This window comes from Hyaena hyaena, unplaced genomic scaffold (assembly GCF_003009895.1).
Source record: "Hyaena hyaena isolate Hyena2069 unplaced genomic scaffold, ASM300989v1 scaffold_689, whole genome shotgun sequence".
NCBI classification, from domain to species: Eukaryota; Metazoa; Chordata; class Mammalia; order Carnivora; family Hyaenidae; genus Hyaena; species Hyaena hyaena.
Genome location: NW_024081322.1, coordinates 910,649 through 929,160, shown reverse-complemented (window position 1 = coordinate 929,160; position 18,512 = coordinate 910,649). Strand labels below are relative to the sequence as shown.

Sequence of the window (18,512 nt, the reverse complement as noted above, 5' to 3'; positions counted from 1 at the left end):
ACTTTCCTGTGAAATTATGCTACTTTAACATTCTTTTCTTTTTTCAATATTTAGGATTGAATCAAACGACCTGCCCCTGTTGACTGCTATTGCCAGTACTCATTCTCCTTACGTCGCTCAAATACTCTTATAAGCTAAAGCTCAGGACAGTTCTTCCTTGGAAGAAAAAAAGAAAATCAGATTCTGAACCGAAGGCGAAAGGAATAAGCTCTCTGTGACGTCAAAAGCATGAGAAGAGCAAACAGAAACAGTCATTCCACTGCTTTGTTTTGTTTTGTTTTGTTGCTTCAAGTGGATGCCTCGTTGGACGACTTAGGTTTACTTGACATAATGGCATTTGTGTTTTTCATGAGTACTTTCGGCCTTTTGTTACCCATGAATCAACAGAGAGTGACTTTTTGGGCAGGAGGAGACATAACACTACACTAAACACTAAGCTGTCGGTACAGAGCGCCTATGTGTTTGGGCAGAATAAGGGCAAGTGACTTTGGAGCGGGGGTAAGCAGTGTACATAGGATTCCAGTAGGAGAGTGTTTCAGAGTTTCAGCGTGAGCTCTCCAAGCTGGAGAAAGTGTGATTTGCTGTTCTAAGACAGAACGAGGGATTTGAATTCCAGGGCAGAGTTTGCTGTTTACAAAAGGTGACAGAAAGCAAGCCACACTGTGCCATCTTCCTGTCCGCTAGCCGCAGGAGTTACCACCTGATGCGAAACAGGAAAGAGGATCGACCGTTGGGAAGAGAGTGCTTTAGGGACCCACTGTTTTCACATCTTCTTGGAGTTTACCTTGTTGCAGATGCAGCCACAGGTAGGTTAGAGATGGATTGTTGGTGCAATAAACCCAGGAATCAATGTAGCATCTTAATCTCATCAAGATGTAGTTCATAGCTGCAGAGTGCACAGTCTGATACCATATGTTTTATCCGCATACTTTAGAGCTTTCAGCGGCCTTTTTAAGAGAGGCCATTTACCAAAGTTATTTCTATAAGCTCAAGAGTGTTTCTGTTGCTGAATTCTTCCAGCCGAAGCCACTTTCTTCCTGTAATAGTTAATACAAATGACTATTTGTACTTTAAAAGGCGCAGCTGGCCTGGTGGGAAATGAAACCTGCAACAGTTCAGGATGACTAATGAAAGTAATTAGTTTGTACATTTATAAACAATCCATAAATGATCTAAATTTTTACATTATCATCTCTGTGCCTTCTAATGCCTAAGTCCTTTTCAAAACACCTCTCCAGAAATTAATATACCCATTATAAAATCTGCCAAAATGAAGGACTGTTTATTAGCATAGCTCACTTTTTAAAAAAAAACAAAACAAACCTTAGTTTTTCATTAATGTGAAAGGAACTTTACTTAGTGTACTGGTCATGAAGTCTGACCATGTCAGAGTATGTCCCGACATCCCGGGTAAAGAGTTTAAAAATATTGATTGTTAAAAGGTCGGCGCTAATCTAGCCAATCAGAACATTGTTAGCACCTTGCAGGTCTTGAGTACAATTGATTACAACCAGGCTCTCATTTCTCTAACACTATTTTATGAATTAATCCCATTCCTTTTCATGCATCTGTTTGTACCCAAGATTACGAAGTAACTTTCCTTTTAGGGCTTTTAGAATGACTTCAGATTTTTTATTTGCTACAATCTGGATTCTGAACACCAAGTTACATAAATTTGTTCTTCTTTTACAAATGCAAGTTCGTTATGCAAGTACCAATGGAGAAAATTAGGTGTAATAATTCTTTAGGGATAGGTCAGAACTGCTACCTTTTCTTCTGTCTCTGTTTTATGATGTGAAATGTAGGCGGGTGCATTAAGGCTCTAAATAATATATTTAATTTTTATTTTGTGTCTTTCGTAAGATTGAAGCTTTCCAGCTTTATGTTTTTCTCATCCCCTTCCGCTAACATCTGAGCTTGGTGTTCTTAAGTCTCTAGTTTTGTGACGTCACTGCTTGTTGTTCTGTTACTCAGAGAATGAACCTCACCTGTGGCTCAGCTTGGTCATCATTTGTTTCTCATTATGTGTGAATAAATTATAATAGCTGACGTTATGTCATTTCCATCTGTACCAGTTTAGAGCATTCCCCTCATTTCTATTTCCCTTTTTCTTGTTTACACGTTTTGAGCACTTTCCCTCATTCACCGCCTTCCAGGGTTTCATAGAAAGTAACTGGATACAGAACCAGTTTCATTCAAAATGTGTTTGTAGCGACATGTTGAAAATTAGACCCACATAGGGGGAAATTGAGCTTTAAATAGCTGATTCTAAACTCCATACATAAAAATTTAGCCCAGTCCTCTCAAAGCCTGAGAACATTTAATTTGCCTCTTAATCTACTGTTCTAAAATTCTCTCTTGGAAAATGTCTGTTGGAAACTACAGGTGGGTCACATGGGGGGGTTGCCTCCGTGACACTCAGGATTCCAGTCAGAACCTAATCCTCACATCGATTGCCTACAAAAACAGACCAAGAATGTTGCTGCTCTTTTATAATCCTCCTCTAAATAACATTCAAGTTTTCTTTGTCTTAAATTCAACCTCTTCCCAAAAGTGGAAAAGAAAAAAAAAAATCTCATGGAATTGCGTTGAGATACACCCACTCACACCACCCAGTGGCTTCATTCTGTCTTAGCTGAAGAGGCAAGAAAGGGACCCTCCCCCACCCCATGCCCACTTGAAGAAAAAATTAAAATTAAAAAAAAAAAAGAAAAGAAAACTACCTCAGTTGACAGGATTCCACCTTTAGGGTTTCTTCAACTTTTAAGTCTTACCTGTTGAGTGTAACTTTTGTAGCATCTTGCTTTTTGAAGCAAGCTAGTGAGGCATGACAGAGCAGCCTGTGTCCATGTTACTGTGATGGGCCTCTTTCTAGCATGTTGCAGTTTTATTTTTAATCGACGAGTGATATGAATGTAAAGGTAATTGTGTACGTTTAAACATGACAATGAAAATTTAAAATGTAGCTTCCATACTTGTGCATAATTCCAAAGTATTTTATTTTTTATCAGTGTTAAATAGCTTTTTGTACAGGCTTCAATCCATTTTTCTGAAGTGTGCTGTTTTTTAATAAAAGTAACTATAATCTTTTCACATCCCATGGAACTGCCGTTTACACATCGCAACTTTTTAAACTTAACCATATTTTTCAAAAGTAACTTTTTTGGAGGGAGGAAAAGTCCCCGCTTGCTAAGTGATACTAAACTGTCGTTTCGGCTCTTATAATTAGGTCCTGAGATTTTATAAAAAGTTAGCCTGTAGCTTTTTAGGTTCTTCGCTAGAGTTGGTTGTACATAAAAATCAAGAATATAAAGTGACCCTAAAATTCTTTTAAATGCCTGGATTTCCACACTAATCTATACTTTTGAAAGTATTTTGTTGATGCAGACTTTCACCATTAAATTGAAAACGCCTTTAGCTTCTCTTGGTAAATGTGAACCATTTTTTTTTTTTTATTGTGCTGTGGGGGAGGGGATATTTTAATACAATATTTACCTAAATCAAGCAGCCCCCTCTGAGTGTTAATTTTTAAGTGTCAAAATTTTGGTGACCATATATCTTGGGAGCAGCAAGACTGCAATATGCTTAAATTTAAGTGGTGTTTAAAAAAGGAGAAGATTCTGGGATTTGTTATTATTGAAGCTCCAGTAAGACAAATTGATAGGACTTTATATTTTTGATCAGGTAAATAGATATCAATGGCAATGTATAGAAATCTTTTCTTAAAACTTGTTCATGTATTATTTTGATCCATTTTTCTGTGGCATTTGGTGCAATAAACCTTTTGAAATTATCTTGAACAATTTCCTGGTACTGCATGTGATTTGTTATTTTTAATCTCAGAACTTGAAAACCTAGAGGCATCATTTCCATTAGTTCACTTGGTTGTATATGTCAGCGATTTTCAACAGGGGTGTTTGGGAAATGTAGGGACGTTTTGGTTAGCATGAAATGGTGCGTGAGAGTTAACTGCCGGTGGATGGGGGCCAAGGACGGTAAGAGAAAGGTCTTGAAATGCAGGGGACACCCCACCCAATGAGGATTTGTCCCACCGCCTGCATGACTTTTAAATGTTCCGCCGGACGGTCATGTGGGTGAAAAACCTGTTTATAATTATCTAGGCTAAGAATTTAATTCTGCTTTACATAAAAGCACAATGTGTTTCTCACATGAGTTTAACACATGCTGAAGTTTCCAGGAATGCCAGTGTTGTATACATCGAGAGAAGATTTTACTTTGCAAGATTCAGAATTTTTACAAGAATTAACATAAATTGGGAAAGCAACCTTACCAACCACTACTGTATTCATGAATTTGAGTCATCTGTGCATCCGCTTCAGTCTTCGTTATTGTAATTGTAGCATTCCTGCAGACCGCATATAGATGAAAGATCTGCCTGCTCCCTTATATTTCCTATTCTTATCTAGTGTTTCAGTGTCTGTGTATTAAAATCTATTTTAATAGGTTACTTTTTAAATAGGACATCTAGGGCATTTTACTGGTTTGTTACAAATTATGTGTGGAAGTAGGTTATACTCTATATGAATTTTATTTTAGGAAAGTAAAGGACATTATGTAATATTTGCTATGTAAAAGATGAGATCATTCATATGTATAGTCTCAGGGAAAAAATGCTTTTAAGTATAACTTTTGTAACATACATAATACCATCCTGAATCATGTCGTCTTAAAGATCGTGGGGAGAATGAACGTTAGGTATTTCAAACTCCCTTTTGGATTAAATGAAAATTTCAAAAGTGTTTTCCATATCCCTCAAGCAACTTTAAAAATTTTGCCATTGGTGAAGAACGTAAACACGTACACACACGCCGCCTTGCTTTTCGGTTCCCTGGTAGCTAGACTGTTCTGTCAGGTGCTTTATATATGCTTAATTGTCACCTGAATGAGATAGGTACTGTGACAGTCAGTTTTATGTGTCAACCTCGGTTAGCCCATGGTATCCAGAAATTTGGGTGAAACACCAGTGTGGAAGTTTCTGTGAAGGTATTTTTTCGATGAGATTAAGATTTATTATTTACTTTTTAAGCTTGGTTGATATATCCTTTAATCCTTATTAATTCACTCATCCGTTCAACAAATGTTTTGGTGCTAGGCGCTGGTCGCTGGTCGAAGTACGCAGGACAGAGGGAGGTGGAGAAAGCAGTCCAAGGGAAATCTTCCTGGTAGCCAAGGGGGGTGGGGTTCTGAGTTATAGACTGAGCGCCTATAGTAACCGATCGATCGGAGATCCAGCCGTGCCAGCTACCCGAGAATCTGGAAACCAGGTTGGGAGGCAGAGGGGGCTGCCTCTGGAGGGGGTGGGAAAGGGAGGTTGTTTAAAACATGCCCCACGTTGGGTTGTATTAGGTAGGACCTGGTTTTCAGCAAGGAGATAAAGGTTCAAGCCGGTGACTGACAAAAATGCTGTTTCTCCCCAAGTGTTTGCTGCCTGAGGGCTGACTCTCTGCAGGGCATTTCCACAGAAGGTCCCAAGCTACCAGTCAGGAAGGTGACTAACAGGGTCCCACTAAACTTCATACTTCCCCAAGAACAACTGAGTCACAGAGCCAAGAGCCAAGGCAGGGGACTTGACCACAGATGTCTTCTACCTTTAGCAAAACTGTTGTGTTACCGGTTTCGCACCTGCAGGCCCGTGTGTCTGATCCACAACCCTTCTCCCCTCCAAGGCCCACATCCTGTTCTTATGGCTTCCTTCTAGTAGACGCCATCAGTTAGCCTAGCCTGTGCTCCACATGCAGGTGGTGTCTTTGGACAGGGTGAAGGTCGGCTGTCTGGGTTCAAATCCTGAGTCGGCTGCCTACTAGCTATGTGACACTGGACAAGTTTCTCAACCTCTCTGGCCTCGATTATCACAGCTGTGATAGTGTGGGTGTTAATAGGTTCAACCTGCTCTAGGATCCTGAGGCTCCAGACAGATACTAATGACTACCACACAGTGCACCTGGCTGGGCTGCTGCGTGAGCAGGGTCTTTCCCCGCAGAGGGACAGACCTGAAGAGGCCATTAGGTTGGGACTCCTCGTTCTAGTCTCAGTCTTCACAGCTAACTACAGGCTTTGGGGCAAACCAGCGAGGAAAGAAATCTACGCCCAGCAGGTAACGTCAGGGAAAGGGGGAGGGTCTCAGTGAGACTGGAGGGGAGGTGGGTGGGGCAGAGACCCAAGCACCGTCACAGAGGTTCCCGCCCCTGCTCTAAGTAGTTTGCTCCCTGCCCCAGTCGGGCTCTGCCTGGCGGGTACCAAAGCTCCTCTCGCACATGGGGCTTTGAGCACGCAGACCACTCTCATCCCGAAGCTCCCCCATGCCAGACCGCATCCTGCCCCCCAACTGCAGTCCTCTTATGTTGGGCCAGAGCCTGGGGTGGGGTGGGGGAGGGGCTGAGGCTAGCTCTCTGAAGAGATTAACATTTAAATGGGTAGATTTTCAGTAAAGCAGATCACCCACCATGATGTGGGTGGGCCTCATCCAGTCAGTTGAAGGATTTAAGAGATTGAATTCCCCACTGAAGAGGAAATCTGCCTCCAGCCTGCCTTTGGACATGAGCTGCAATGTCATTCTTGCCTACGTCTCCAGTCTGTTGGCCTAACCCTGCCCATTTTGGATCTGCCAGCCTCCAGAATCACGTGAGCCATATTCCTAATTCCTTAAAATCAATCAGTCTGTCCATCTTTTTGGCACTATTTCTCTGGAGAATCTTGGCTGATACAGGTACTTGAGATGATGTAGGATGATGTATATTATGAACCCCCAGAAAGCAGCTGGGTAGTCAGAATATTGTCATACCAGCTTGTAAGCAGGCTTTGAAGCATAGGTCTTTAACACCGTAAAGAGTCCAGGCAGCAGAGTTATCCTGCAAAGGCAGAGATACAAGCCCTATATAGTCTTTGGATATATGCAGCAAAGGAGACGTGGGAGAATAGGAAAAGTGGAAGTTAGAAATAAGCCTCTGAGGGGCACCTGGGTGGCTCAGTCCGTTAAGGGCCCGGCCCTTGGTTTTGGCTCGGGCAGTGATCTCACGGCTTCTCAGTGGGTTCGAGCCCTGCATCTTGGTTCTGTGCTGATAGTGTAGAACCTGCTTGGGATTCTCTCTCTGCCCCAACCACACTTGCGCTGTCTCTGTCTCTCTCAAAATGAATAAACTTAAAAAAAAAGAAAAAGAAAAAATCCTCTGAGATGGCAAGGAAGGAAGTAACACTTCATTCACAGTGGGAGCAAAATGCCCCCTTCCTGTAAGGATTAACCCCTGCCGTGGTGTGTTAACTTCTAGAGCCAGGCATCTCCTTCAGCTTCATTGAGGCTGCTTTCAGTACGTGGTTTTGATTCTTGCAGCATAAAATGGAAAATGTGCTGGCATCCCAGGTAAGTGTAGGAGTGGGAGCCACTCATTGGTGGCTGGTGTAAAGCATTATGTTGGAGACTTTACACATGTTCCATTCATTACTGGCTTTTGAATGTAGAACACTTGTTTAAAGTCATTTTCACTGAAAAGGATTTATATTCCAGGGGGCAGGCTTGAATACTTGAAGTATCATCTACAAGAATCCTGTGGGATAGTCCAAAACATGGACACAGGGAACAAAGTCTCTAATGTATATCTAGAAATTTAGAAGAAAGACTAGTTTATAAAAAGAGAGCTTATTTGGGGTGACAGAGTATTTTGTTGATCCCTGGAAGGGAAAAGATGTGAGCAAGTGGTCAATAAACCTTACTAGCAATGAGTTAAACTGACATCAGGTCCCTCTTTGATGTGATGCATTGAGAACATGATGTCACTTAGCTGAGATTCCTGCCCAAAACAGATAACCGAAATCTATTCATGAGAAAACATCAGATAAACCCAAGTTAAGAGATATTTTATAGAACTGGTCTAGACTCTTCAAAATGTCAGTGCTATAAAAGACCAAGACTAAGGGAACTGTTCTGAATTGAAGGAGACATGGCGACTAAATGTAATATATAGTTCTAGATTGGATCCTGGATGAGGAAAAACTACAAAAGACATTATGAACTATAGACAATTAAATCGTATCAATGTTAAACTCCCTGAATCTTAGAATTGTACTGTGGTTATATGAGAGAACATCTTTGTTCTTAGGAATACACCCTGAGGGACGCCTGGGTGGCTCAGTTGTTAAGCGGCCGACTTCAGCTCAGGTCATGATCTCTCAGTTCGTGGGTTCGAGCCCCGCGTCAGGCCCTGTGCTGACAGCCAGCTCAGAGCCTGGAGCCTGTTTCAGATTCTGTATCTCCCTCTCTCTCTGACCTTCCCCTGCTCACGCTGTGTCTCTCTTTCTCCCTCTCAGAAATAAAACATCTTAAAAAATTTATATATATATAAAAAAAGGAATATACCCTGAAATGCTTAGGGGTAAAGAAGAATCATGTCTGCAACTTACCCTCAAATGATTTGGAAAAACAAACGTACACACACACACATTTAGAAAGAAAAGCATTAAAGCGAATAAGCAACTGACTGTTCTCAATAAAGAATATCAGAGTTCACTCTGTACTGTTCTTGCAAATCTTCTGCACATTTGAAATCATTTCAAAATAAAAAATCTGAACAGATTTTTTTTAATGCATAACAATATCTCAGTTAGATTTAGTGAATGATAGAGGCATTTGGGATCATTTAATCCATGATTGCTCTAATCCTACACAAAATTAGTTCGGTGACGGAAAGTAACCCAAACTTATCCACACACACTGCAATAAATCGTTTCATTTGGAACCAGCCCAAAAAGAAGACCACAGAGGAATGTTAGCAGCTGAACTGCTCCCTTTTTTAATACAAAGTACACCTGGGGTCAGGATCTACCAAGGAGGACTTCCATGGCTCCTTCACAGAATGTTTCAAATAGATGTAATTAATTGCTAATAAATCAGATCTCTGGTGACAGGGCAAGCAGTTGGGGAAGATTCTTCGATGGAGTAAAGAGACTGTTTTCATGTAGGAAATAGGAATATCTGGATTAATCCGAGCTATCCCATTTGCTTTCTTTCGTGGAAATGAGTCAGACTCAATATTGAAATCCTGGATGACTATAAAGTGCATTTTGCTGTGGAATTATGCAAAAAGACCCTAGGAAATAATTACTGATTTGTATATCCTTACACATTCTTTGATTCTCATGATCGTTCTTATCAAATATTCAGTACAAATACTAATTTCCCATTTTACTTACAGAAAAACCCATATAGGGAAATGATGCAACCGGCTCAAGATTTCCTAGATAGTAATGGGCAAAACTTGAATTTGAACTGATTTACTCTGCTAACCAGCCTGCAAGAGTTTTGACAGGAGTTACAGATTTACCTCCATTTCACACGCTGAGAACTTTCTCAGCTTTTGCAAATCAAGAAGGCCATTCTCTTCAGGTTCACCCGTATGTTAAATAAGCACTTGTAAGGACTGCACTCTACAACCTCTTGTTTTATTTAGCTATAAAATGGGAATGATAGTCACCTACCCACAGTATGGGCGTTACTGTAGAAATCCAATATAAATTTCATAAATGTTCTCACAGATTTAAAAAGAGCCACAAAACTGATTGCTATCAGTATTACTGTTAAATAGCATTCTCTAATTCATGTTAAAATAATTTGATGTTTTCGATGATGATTCGGCAAAGCAAATGATCATACCTCCTTTCTTGGTAGCTTTGGCAGCTTAGGTGGTTTGGAAGCTCTTGGCAATTCTGCCATGCTCTGCTTGACAAGGAGAGCCCCTTTGGAATTTCTTTGATCAGTGTTCTCATAATCACCCATATGCCAGGCAATACTACCGCGGCTGTATCTTCCTTGCGTATCCATAATACTAGGTTTCGGTTGCCTGAAACAGGAACAAATTAGCTGGTTCTCAAATTGGAAAGATCTAGAAACCAGGCCACTAGTTTTCAGAGAGTTGAGATTTGTGTCTGTTTCTCTTGTGATTTGAGACAACTTCTAGCCATGTGGCTCGAGAAACCTAAGGACCGGAAACATCGGCCCGTGTTCTGAGAAGTTTCTAGACTCTGCCTAGGCTACTGGATGTCCAGCTGCTGGAGGCCCAGGAAACCACCTCCTGGGATAGATACTTACCTAGAACACTGTACCATGACTGCTCCTCATGTCCTTCAGAGCCATGCATACAGGATGCTCAGGGTGGCATGTTCCAGCTGAGACCTCAGGAGACCTATGAGTTCTGCAGGACCTGGTCTCTCCACTTTGAGATCTCAGGGGAATTCAGAAAAACTCTAACTTCATGATTCCAGAGTCTGGTGTTGGACAGCATGTTAAAGGAAAGATCTAGTCTTCATTCTCTTTCCCAATTGAAATCCTGGTCTAGGTTTCAACATCTCTAAATTAGAATACTCTCTAAGTCCTGCCTTCCTGTTATAAAGGGCCAGCTCTGGGGCACCTGGGTGGCTTAGTCAGTTAATCATCCAACTTTGGCTCAAGTCATGATCCCACAGTCTGTGAGTTCAAGCCCAAGAGCCTGCTTCAGATTCTGTGTCTCCCTTTCTGCTTCTCTCTGGCGTGTGTTCTCTCTCTCTCTCTCTCTCTCTCTCTCTCTCAAATGAAAAATAAAAAATGTCTTTTCAAAAAAAAACATTGAAAAAAACAAAAGGGCCAGCTCTGGGGAAAAGGCAAAAAGGATCCTAGGATAGGATTTGCCTTCTCATTTGGAAATGTGTGGTTCTGGAGAGTCTTTTGGAGCCTCTTACCTGACCATCCCTCTACCTCGAGGCTCAGAGCCCCTCAGCCACTGCAAATTTCCCCTCCTGGAATTTGAGCTTTATGGGTTCCCAAGTTCTTTGGACCAAGATCTGTGTCAGGTTCGCATTATCCTTCTTCACTCTTTCAAGAACATGTGTACGCTTACTCTCTGCCCAGAACCAGAAGGAGGTGCTGGGGACACGGCAATAATAGAACAAAGTCTCTGTTATCATTAAGCTTATCTGCCAGAATGGGAGGCAGACAACAAATAGGTAAGTCAGATATTTAGGAAGTATCATGAAGACAGCAAAGCCAGATAGAAAATGCCAGGCATGCTGTTTTTGTGGGGTGGGCTGAAGAGTGGGAGGTATCATTCCTGCAGAGAGCTCACTGCAGGGAGAGAGCCAGCAATTCTCACAGCGCATAGGGGTCAGACACTCCCTCCCACTCCGTAGAGTCACAGATCCCTGCGTGGGGAGGGACCTGACCATGTCATTCTCCAGCAACCCTCCGCCCCCCCCCCCCGCCCCCATAGCCTTCAGGATAAAGTCCAAATTCCTTAGCACAGCACACAGGGGTGTGTGTTGTTGCTGTTTGGTTTTTGTCTGTTTTCTTTTTTTAAATGGTCTGCCCACATGAGCCTTTCTGGTCTGTGCTCAGCCCATCCCTCCTCCCAAACACCCACATAGTGCTCCATTGTGCACTCACCCTTTCCTCTGGGAACTCTGCAGAAGTCACGCTTTCAGACTTTCAGCCTTCTGCTTCAGTTTCCCCTTTTGCTTGTAATTCCCTCCCTCCTCCTCTCCTGGCAAACTGCAGCCAAGACTTTAAACATCACCTTTTCTGTAAAGACTTTCCCTATTCCTCTCAGGCAGCCATTTTTCTCCTTTGATAGCACATAGTATTTGGATTCTTTTGTAGAAATGATTAGAATATACCTAAATGTCTAGTGCAGCCCTTTGTCTCCCTCTCAACTCACTGCTCCTTGGAGAGCCCTGAATATTTCTCATTCATCATTGGGCCCCTGGTGCTCATTACCTGGACCGACTCATAGTTGACACTCCACTAGTCTGTCGTGGATGGAGTAATGAGGACGAGGGGAGAAGATCAGAGCTGAGTTGCTACAAAGGTTCTTTCCTGCCCACTCCCCTCCATCTGCCTGCCAGCCTCTTCCCCCTCGTGCCACCAGCGGGTACACAGAAGTGGATCCTTATAGTCTGTTTTGTCTGAGTTTTGTTATTTACAAACACAGATTACTAGTTGGAAGTAATTTCAAGAAAGTTTAAAGGACAAGAACTGCTAGTGGGTAGAATGTATGGAACAGGTATTGTTCATAGTTTCTTCTATTAGCTTGATTAAGGATTCACAGGAGAACGCTTTCATCCAGACGTGCCACATTTTCATTAAAAATAATACACTATAACCTGAAACTAATATTATACTCTGTGTCAACAAACTGGAATTTAAATAAAATCTTGAAAAATTTTAAGTCAAAATGTATTCTAAAAGTAATTATACCAAATAGAAAAGGAAAATCCTTGCATGCAGGAGGTCTTCATTTAAGTGCTAAAATATTTTATAATCTTCTATTTTAAATTCAGAATATCCTTCGTCCCTGCATCTTGAATCCCCAGGAGCAATGGAAAGCTAAAAATTAGTTGTCATTCAAAGATTTTGAAGATCTTATAAAAACAATAGCTACATCAACTATGGAGATTTACATGCATTATGTTGAACTTACAACTGAGCCACAAAAGTCAAAAGAGGTCAGCCAAGGAGCAGAAGAAGGTTTGGCTCCAGAATGGTTTGGAGGATGAATGGTAGGCCATCAGCAACGATTCCATGGTATACAAACCCACAGCTGCCAACACACATACACATACACCCCAAAATCAATAAAGCAAAATATTCTTAGTGTAACCATCTTACTATTAATTCTTACGTTAAGTAGCCTCCTAAGGGTCAGATTTTTTTCTTTTTGAAATAATTTCAAGCTTGAAGGAAAGTGGAAGCACAGTAAAAAAGCTTTCCCCCCCGAACAATTTAGAAGTACGTAATTGACATGATACCCATCATTCCCAAAATACTTGAGTGTGTTAATTCCTACAAAGAAGGACATTCTACATAACTGCAGTGTAATTGTCAATGTCAGAAGGAAATCAGCACAAGCAATAAAAGCAAAAATAAACAAGTGGGACCACACCAAACTAAAAAGCTTCTGCACAACAAAAGAAATGATCAACAAAGTGAAAAGACAACCTACAGAATGGGAAAATTTATTTGCAGACCCTATATCTGCTAACGTGTCAATATCCAAAATATATAATTCATACAACCCAAGAGCAAAGAACAACAACAACCAATAATCCAATTAAAAAATGGGCAAAGGGCCTGAAAAGACATTTTTTCCAAAGATACACAAATGGCCTACAGGCACATAAGAAGATGGTAAACATTACCATTAGGGACATAACATAATCATTAGGGAAAATGCAAGTTAAAACCACAATGAGATATCACCTCACACCTGATAGAATGATCATCATCAAAAAGACATAGACAACAAATGTTAGTGTGGATGTGGAGAACAGGGAATCCTTGTGCTCTCTCGGTGGGAATGTAAACTGGGACAGCCACTATGGAAAAGAGTATGGAAGTTCATCAAGAAATTAAAAATAGAACTACCATATGGTCCAGCTATTCTACTTCTGGGAGCATATCCAAAGGAAATGAAAACATTAACTGAAAAAGATAACTGCTCTCCCATATTTACAGAAGCATTGCTTGCAGTAGCCAAGACGTGGAAACAACCTTAATGTCCATTGATGGATGGAAGAACAAAGAAGTTGTGGTATACATACATAATGGAATATTCTTCAGCCATAAAAAATGAGGAAATCCTCCCATTTGCGACAACATGAGTGGGCCCTGCAAAACTACCAACCTCATAGGGGGAAAAAGAAGAAATCAGATTTGGAAGCAGAGGTGTGAGGTGGGGGGAGGAAAAATTAGAAGAAAGTAGTCCAAAGTTTTAAGCTTGTCACAAGGTACACAAGCACTAGGGAGGTATTGTGCACCATGATGGCTGTAGCTAACACTACAGTGTGATGTATAAGGACGGTTATTAAGAGAGTAAATTCTACGAGTTCTCATCACAAAGAAATTTGTTTTTCTTTTTTTTTGTACCTACATGAGATGACAGATTTTACCTAAGGCTACTTGGTAATCATTTCAAAGTGTAGGTAAATCAAACTATCATGCTCTGTATCTTAAACTTATGCGGTGATATATGTCCATTATTCCCCAGTAAAACTGCAGGAAAAATCAGGGTAAATCAGAAAATTAACATATTTGTATTGCTACTACCTAATCCTCAGACACCATTCAAGTTTTCCAATAATGTTCGTTTTGCAAAAGGATCCATTTAAGAACCACACGTTGCATTTAGTTTTCTCATCTCTTTAGTCTTAAATCTGGAACACTTTCCCAATATTCCTGTGGCTTTCACACCACCTTGATACTTTGGAAGAACACGGGCCAGTTATTTTGTAGATATTCCTTAATTTGGGTTTATCTTCTGTTTTCTCTTGATTAGATTCAGGCTATGCATCTTTGGGCAGGAATAACACAAAATGGCGATGGTGTGACATCCTATTATTGGTGAGGTTCACTAAGGTCACTTGATTGAGGTGGTATCTACCATGGTTCTCTTTTGTAAAATTACTTTCCTCTTTTGTTGTTAGTATTTTGTGAGAAAAAGCTTTGACGTTATGTAAAAACCTCATTCCGTGTCAAATGTCCAATTAATTAACATCACTATGGACTCATGATTTCCTAATTTATTCATTGGGTTACAATCCATTCATAACATTCATTTTCATGCTCAGGTTGTCCCAGATTTGGCTAGAGAGAACTCTTTCAATCTGGCTTGTGTCCTTATGACTGCTCCCACCATTCTTTGAGTACTTCCTTACTGTTTAGCCAAAAAAGATATTCCAGGCTCATCTTTCCCTTCCCCACATCTGGAACAATCCATTTCTTAAAGGAGCTCTGGTTCCCTTTAATGGAAAATGATATTTAGAAACCAAGATCCAAGTGTTAGGTATTGCTCTTAGTGTTGAGGTATCACTGTCACACAACCTTCTGAGACAACAGGACACAGGGTTCATTAGAGGGTTTATTCTCGTTTTCTCCCTTTACATATGTGTAACTCACTTCTCCTACAATGGGAAACCCGATTCCCATTCTCTTCATGTATTTATTTATTTGGTCAGTCTTCCTGTCAGTAACCAATGTCTCATTGCTACCCCCGCCTTGTACATGTTCTCCTCACCCCGTCTGGGATTCAACACCCCACCCTAGGATGCCCTCTTACAGTCTTTTTCACCCTACTCTGAACCACCAGACGTTGTCTTCTGTGTTTTTGTTGAAAAATCCACATTTCAAATACTATAATGTGCCAATTCTAGAAATGAGATTTCTTTCCCCTCCTTAGGGCTTGTTATTATTGCTGTTTTAGGTGGTTGTTTAAGTGACTTTCCTGGACTAATTGTCTAAGTTTTGTCATGTGTGCCTCCTGAACTTCCTGCCTGGTTAGCTCAATGGTCATCTACTGATTGGATAGAAATTTCCTTAAATGTCTCAAATCATATGCCTTCTCGCCTTTCTGTGTGTGGGGTGTGCCTTCAGTGCTTTGGCAGGCGGCTTACAACTCCGCCTTAGCCTTCATTTCCTGCTTGAACCCAGCTTCAAGGTTAGCCAAAGGTGAGAGATTAGGACCTTATGGGGTTTTTCCTCAGCAGGTGCACAGCACCGCACGTGTGCAGAGCCTCCTAGATTTCTCGGAATATGTTGGAGCCTTTCAAACATCCCCTGTGAACATCTCATTTCTCAGTTTTCCATCTTAAGACTTGTAGTCCGCTCCCTGTGTGCCCCACTGGTATTGTCCCTCAGGCAGCTGTGGTATTAAACAGCTGCTACTAATGGTTTGTGACGAATGCCCCTGAGACACAGCTTCTTCACATAGAGTCAGGTCAAATAACGACAAGCCCTGAGAATGGAACTTTTCCAGGGATTTTCAAGATGGATCAAATGCGACATTTCTCTGAGTATGAGTTTTTTCCAAGCAGCTTCAAACCCGTGTTTCCCCTCCAGTGACTGGTAGGCTGCTAGTTTTCACAGCTACCATGGTTGTGAGGCTATTCGTTTTTTCAAGGCAACCATGGAGCTGAGAAGGGAGTTTGGGAATAGAGCAATTTATTTTGTTTTAAATGTCTTTATTAGGGTTTTTATTTTAACTCAAGTATAGTTAACATACAATTTTCTGTTAGTTTTAGGTATACAATTTTCTGTTAGTTTTAGGTATACAATGTAGTGATTCAACAATTCTGTACGTTACTCAGTGCTCATCATAAGTGTACTCTTTAATCCTCCTCTCCTATTTCACCCTTCCCCACCCCTCACCCCCACCTTCCCTCTGGTAACCATCAGCTTGTTCTCTGTTAGGAGTCTGTTTCTTGGTTTGTCTCTGGGGAATAGAGCAATTTAAGTTTAAAATACTCCAAGATCAGGGGGCCTGGGTGGCTCAGTCAGTTAAGTGTCTGACTTTGGCTCAGGTCATGATCTCACAGCCCATGTGTTCAAGCCCTGCATGGGGCTCTGTGCTGACAGCTCAGAACCTGGAGCCTGCTTCAGATTCTGTGTCTGCCTCTCTCTGCCCCTCCCCTACTCGTGCTCTGTCTCTCTCTCAAAAATACATAAATGTTAAAAAAAATAAAAAATAAAATACCCAAATATCATTGTTCTTTCTGAGACTCAGTGCTTTTTTCTTAAATAAATACTTCATGGATCATTTGAAAAAAAGTAATTTTGACAATTTTTGCCAGTACTTTTATTTCTTTTTGGAGGAGCATATTTTTGGAGGTCCCTAATGCACTATTCCTAAAGTGCTTCCCAAATGGAATTATTTTAAAGTGTCATGGAGACTTCCTGTTTAAGGAGAAATTCTCTGTGTCTTCTGTTTCCACTTCTTCATTTGCACCTCCTCCATATACTGCCTTCTGCTTTCTGTTGCCATTACTTCATTGTGCTGATTCTTACCTCAGCCAACAGCAGCCTCCTTTCCATCTGCCAGAGCAAACCATCTCTTTTCAGTCTTTCTAGTATGATTTCCCAGAAGCATTTGCAGTTGTTGACATTGTCCTCCTCCCTCTTTTCCACTTGGGCTTCCAAAGCTCTTCGCTTTAGGCTTCTCCTCTTATATTAGTTCATCTACATTCTTTTAGAAGAATCTCTTACTCTTTTTGCTTCTATACCATTGGTATCCCCCAGAATTCTGTCCTTGATTCTCATCTCTTGGTGGGCTACCACCCATCTCCAAACCAGGAAATAGCATTTACATCCAGTGATCCAAACAGCATCAATATACTGATGTCTAAAATTTCTAATTTCACCTCTATACTTTAAACACAAATTCCAAGCTTCTTACTGATCACAGTACCAGGATATTTCATCACTAGTAATAATTTCTAGCATTCATTAAGATACATGAGCTTCCAGACATTATGCTAGTTGCTTGATATGTATTACCTCTAATTTTTATAATAATTCCATATGGTAGATATCATTTTCTGCTTTTTACATCTGAGGTTAGGTTGATTCAGCAATTTATCCAAGATCAAACAGTAAAAAGCAGTAGAGCTGGGATGTGAACTCAGAGTTGTTGGATTCTAAACTTAGGTGATCTCATCTGTAAAATGGGGATAATATTATGGTACTACTCTTTATGAGAGTTACATGAGTTAATACTTACAAAGTACTCCTAACAGTATCTGGCCAGTGGTAAAAATTCAATGAAGTGTTGGCCATTGATTGCCTCTCACCTCATTTCCCCATTTCCCCACTTCCTCTCCTCCCTCAAATACCCTCTCCTTCCCATGTTCCCAATTTTGATCAATGACATACCCGTATACACAGCCACCCACAAGAGACCATCAGAATCACCTTTGACTTTTACATCACTTCCATTCTTCCACATTTAATGGTTGCCACGTCTCACTGAGTCTTTCTCTAAACCATCTCGCCATGCCCAGCTCCATAATTCTGGCTCCCTTCATTGTGATGATTGCAATATCACTGCCTTCCTTCAGTCTCCCCTTTCTCTGCTCCATCCATTCAACAAACAGTTTTCTACACCCAGTATGTGCCAGGTATTCGTTCTAACACACAGATTTGATTATATCACTTTCTTACTTAAAAACATAAAAACAACAGTTTGTTGCCTCCAGAATTAAGCACAAAATCTTTAGTGTGACGTGTGAAACAGTACACAATCTGGCCTCCATCCTGCAGTTCCAGTCTCGCCTGCTTCCCCCCACATCCCTAAACCAGTACCCTGCTTTAGCCACCCCAGACTACCAGTCATTTCCTCAACACATCATGCCTTTGCTTATGCAGTTCCTTACGGTTGGGGTTCCTTTCCTCGCTCCACTTCCACGTTCTCCTTTTGATTTCCCATGCGGCCTTCATAACACACTCGTGTTACGTCTCCTACAAAGCATTCCTGAGTAGCTGCCTGACCTTCAACAGTGGGCCACAATCATGCCCTCCATGATTGTTCCCCATACTATGTTGTATGCCTATTATACTGGTGTCGTCATGGTGACTCTCACTCTCAGTAAATCTGTCAGTAAAGGGAAGGAACCGTTTCTTACTTTTTTGTGTTTCCAATGTCTAACAGAGTTCCTGACCCAGAACATGATTTTAGTCCACTTCGCTTGCTTCTAAAAAGATACCA

At 41.0% G+C, this 18,512-nt stretch overlaps 2 protein-coding genes across 6 annotated transcripts in view; one reads left to right on the top strand and one right to left on the bottom strand.

The window, feature by feature from the left end:
• Positions 1-3,803, top strand: part of FNIP2 (folliculin interacting protein 2) — a 132,558-nt gene extending 128,755 nt beyond the window's left edge. For all 5 annotated transcript variants that reach the window (XM_039217438.1, XM_039217435.1, XM_039217436.1 and 2 more), the window contains one exon: positions 55-3,803. In XM_039217438.1, the coding sequence (XP_039073369.1) occupies positions 55-133 (79 nt within the window). In that variant the 3' untranslated portion in view covers positions 134-3,803. The remainder of the gene's footprint in view (positions 1-54) is intronic.
• CUNH4orf45 (chromosome unknown C4orf45 homolog) overlaps positions 1-18,512 on the bottom strand; it is a 94,157-nt gene that overhangs the window by 3,973 nt on the left and 71,672 nt on the right. The window contains exon 4 of the mRNA XM_039217439.1: positions 9,665-9,851. Within this exon, the coding sequence (XP_039073370.1) occupies positions 9,665-9,851 (187 nt within the window). The remainder of the gene's footprint in view (positions 1-9,664; positions 9,852-18,512) is intronic.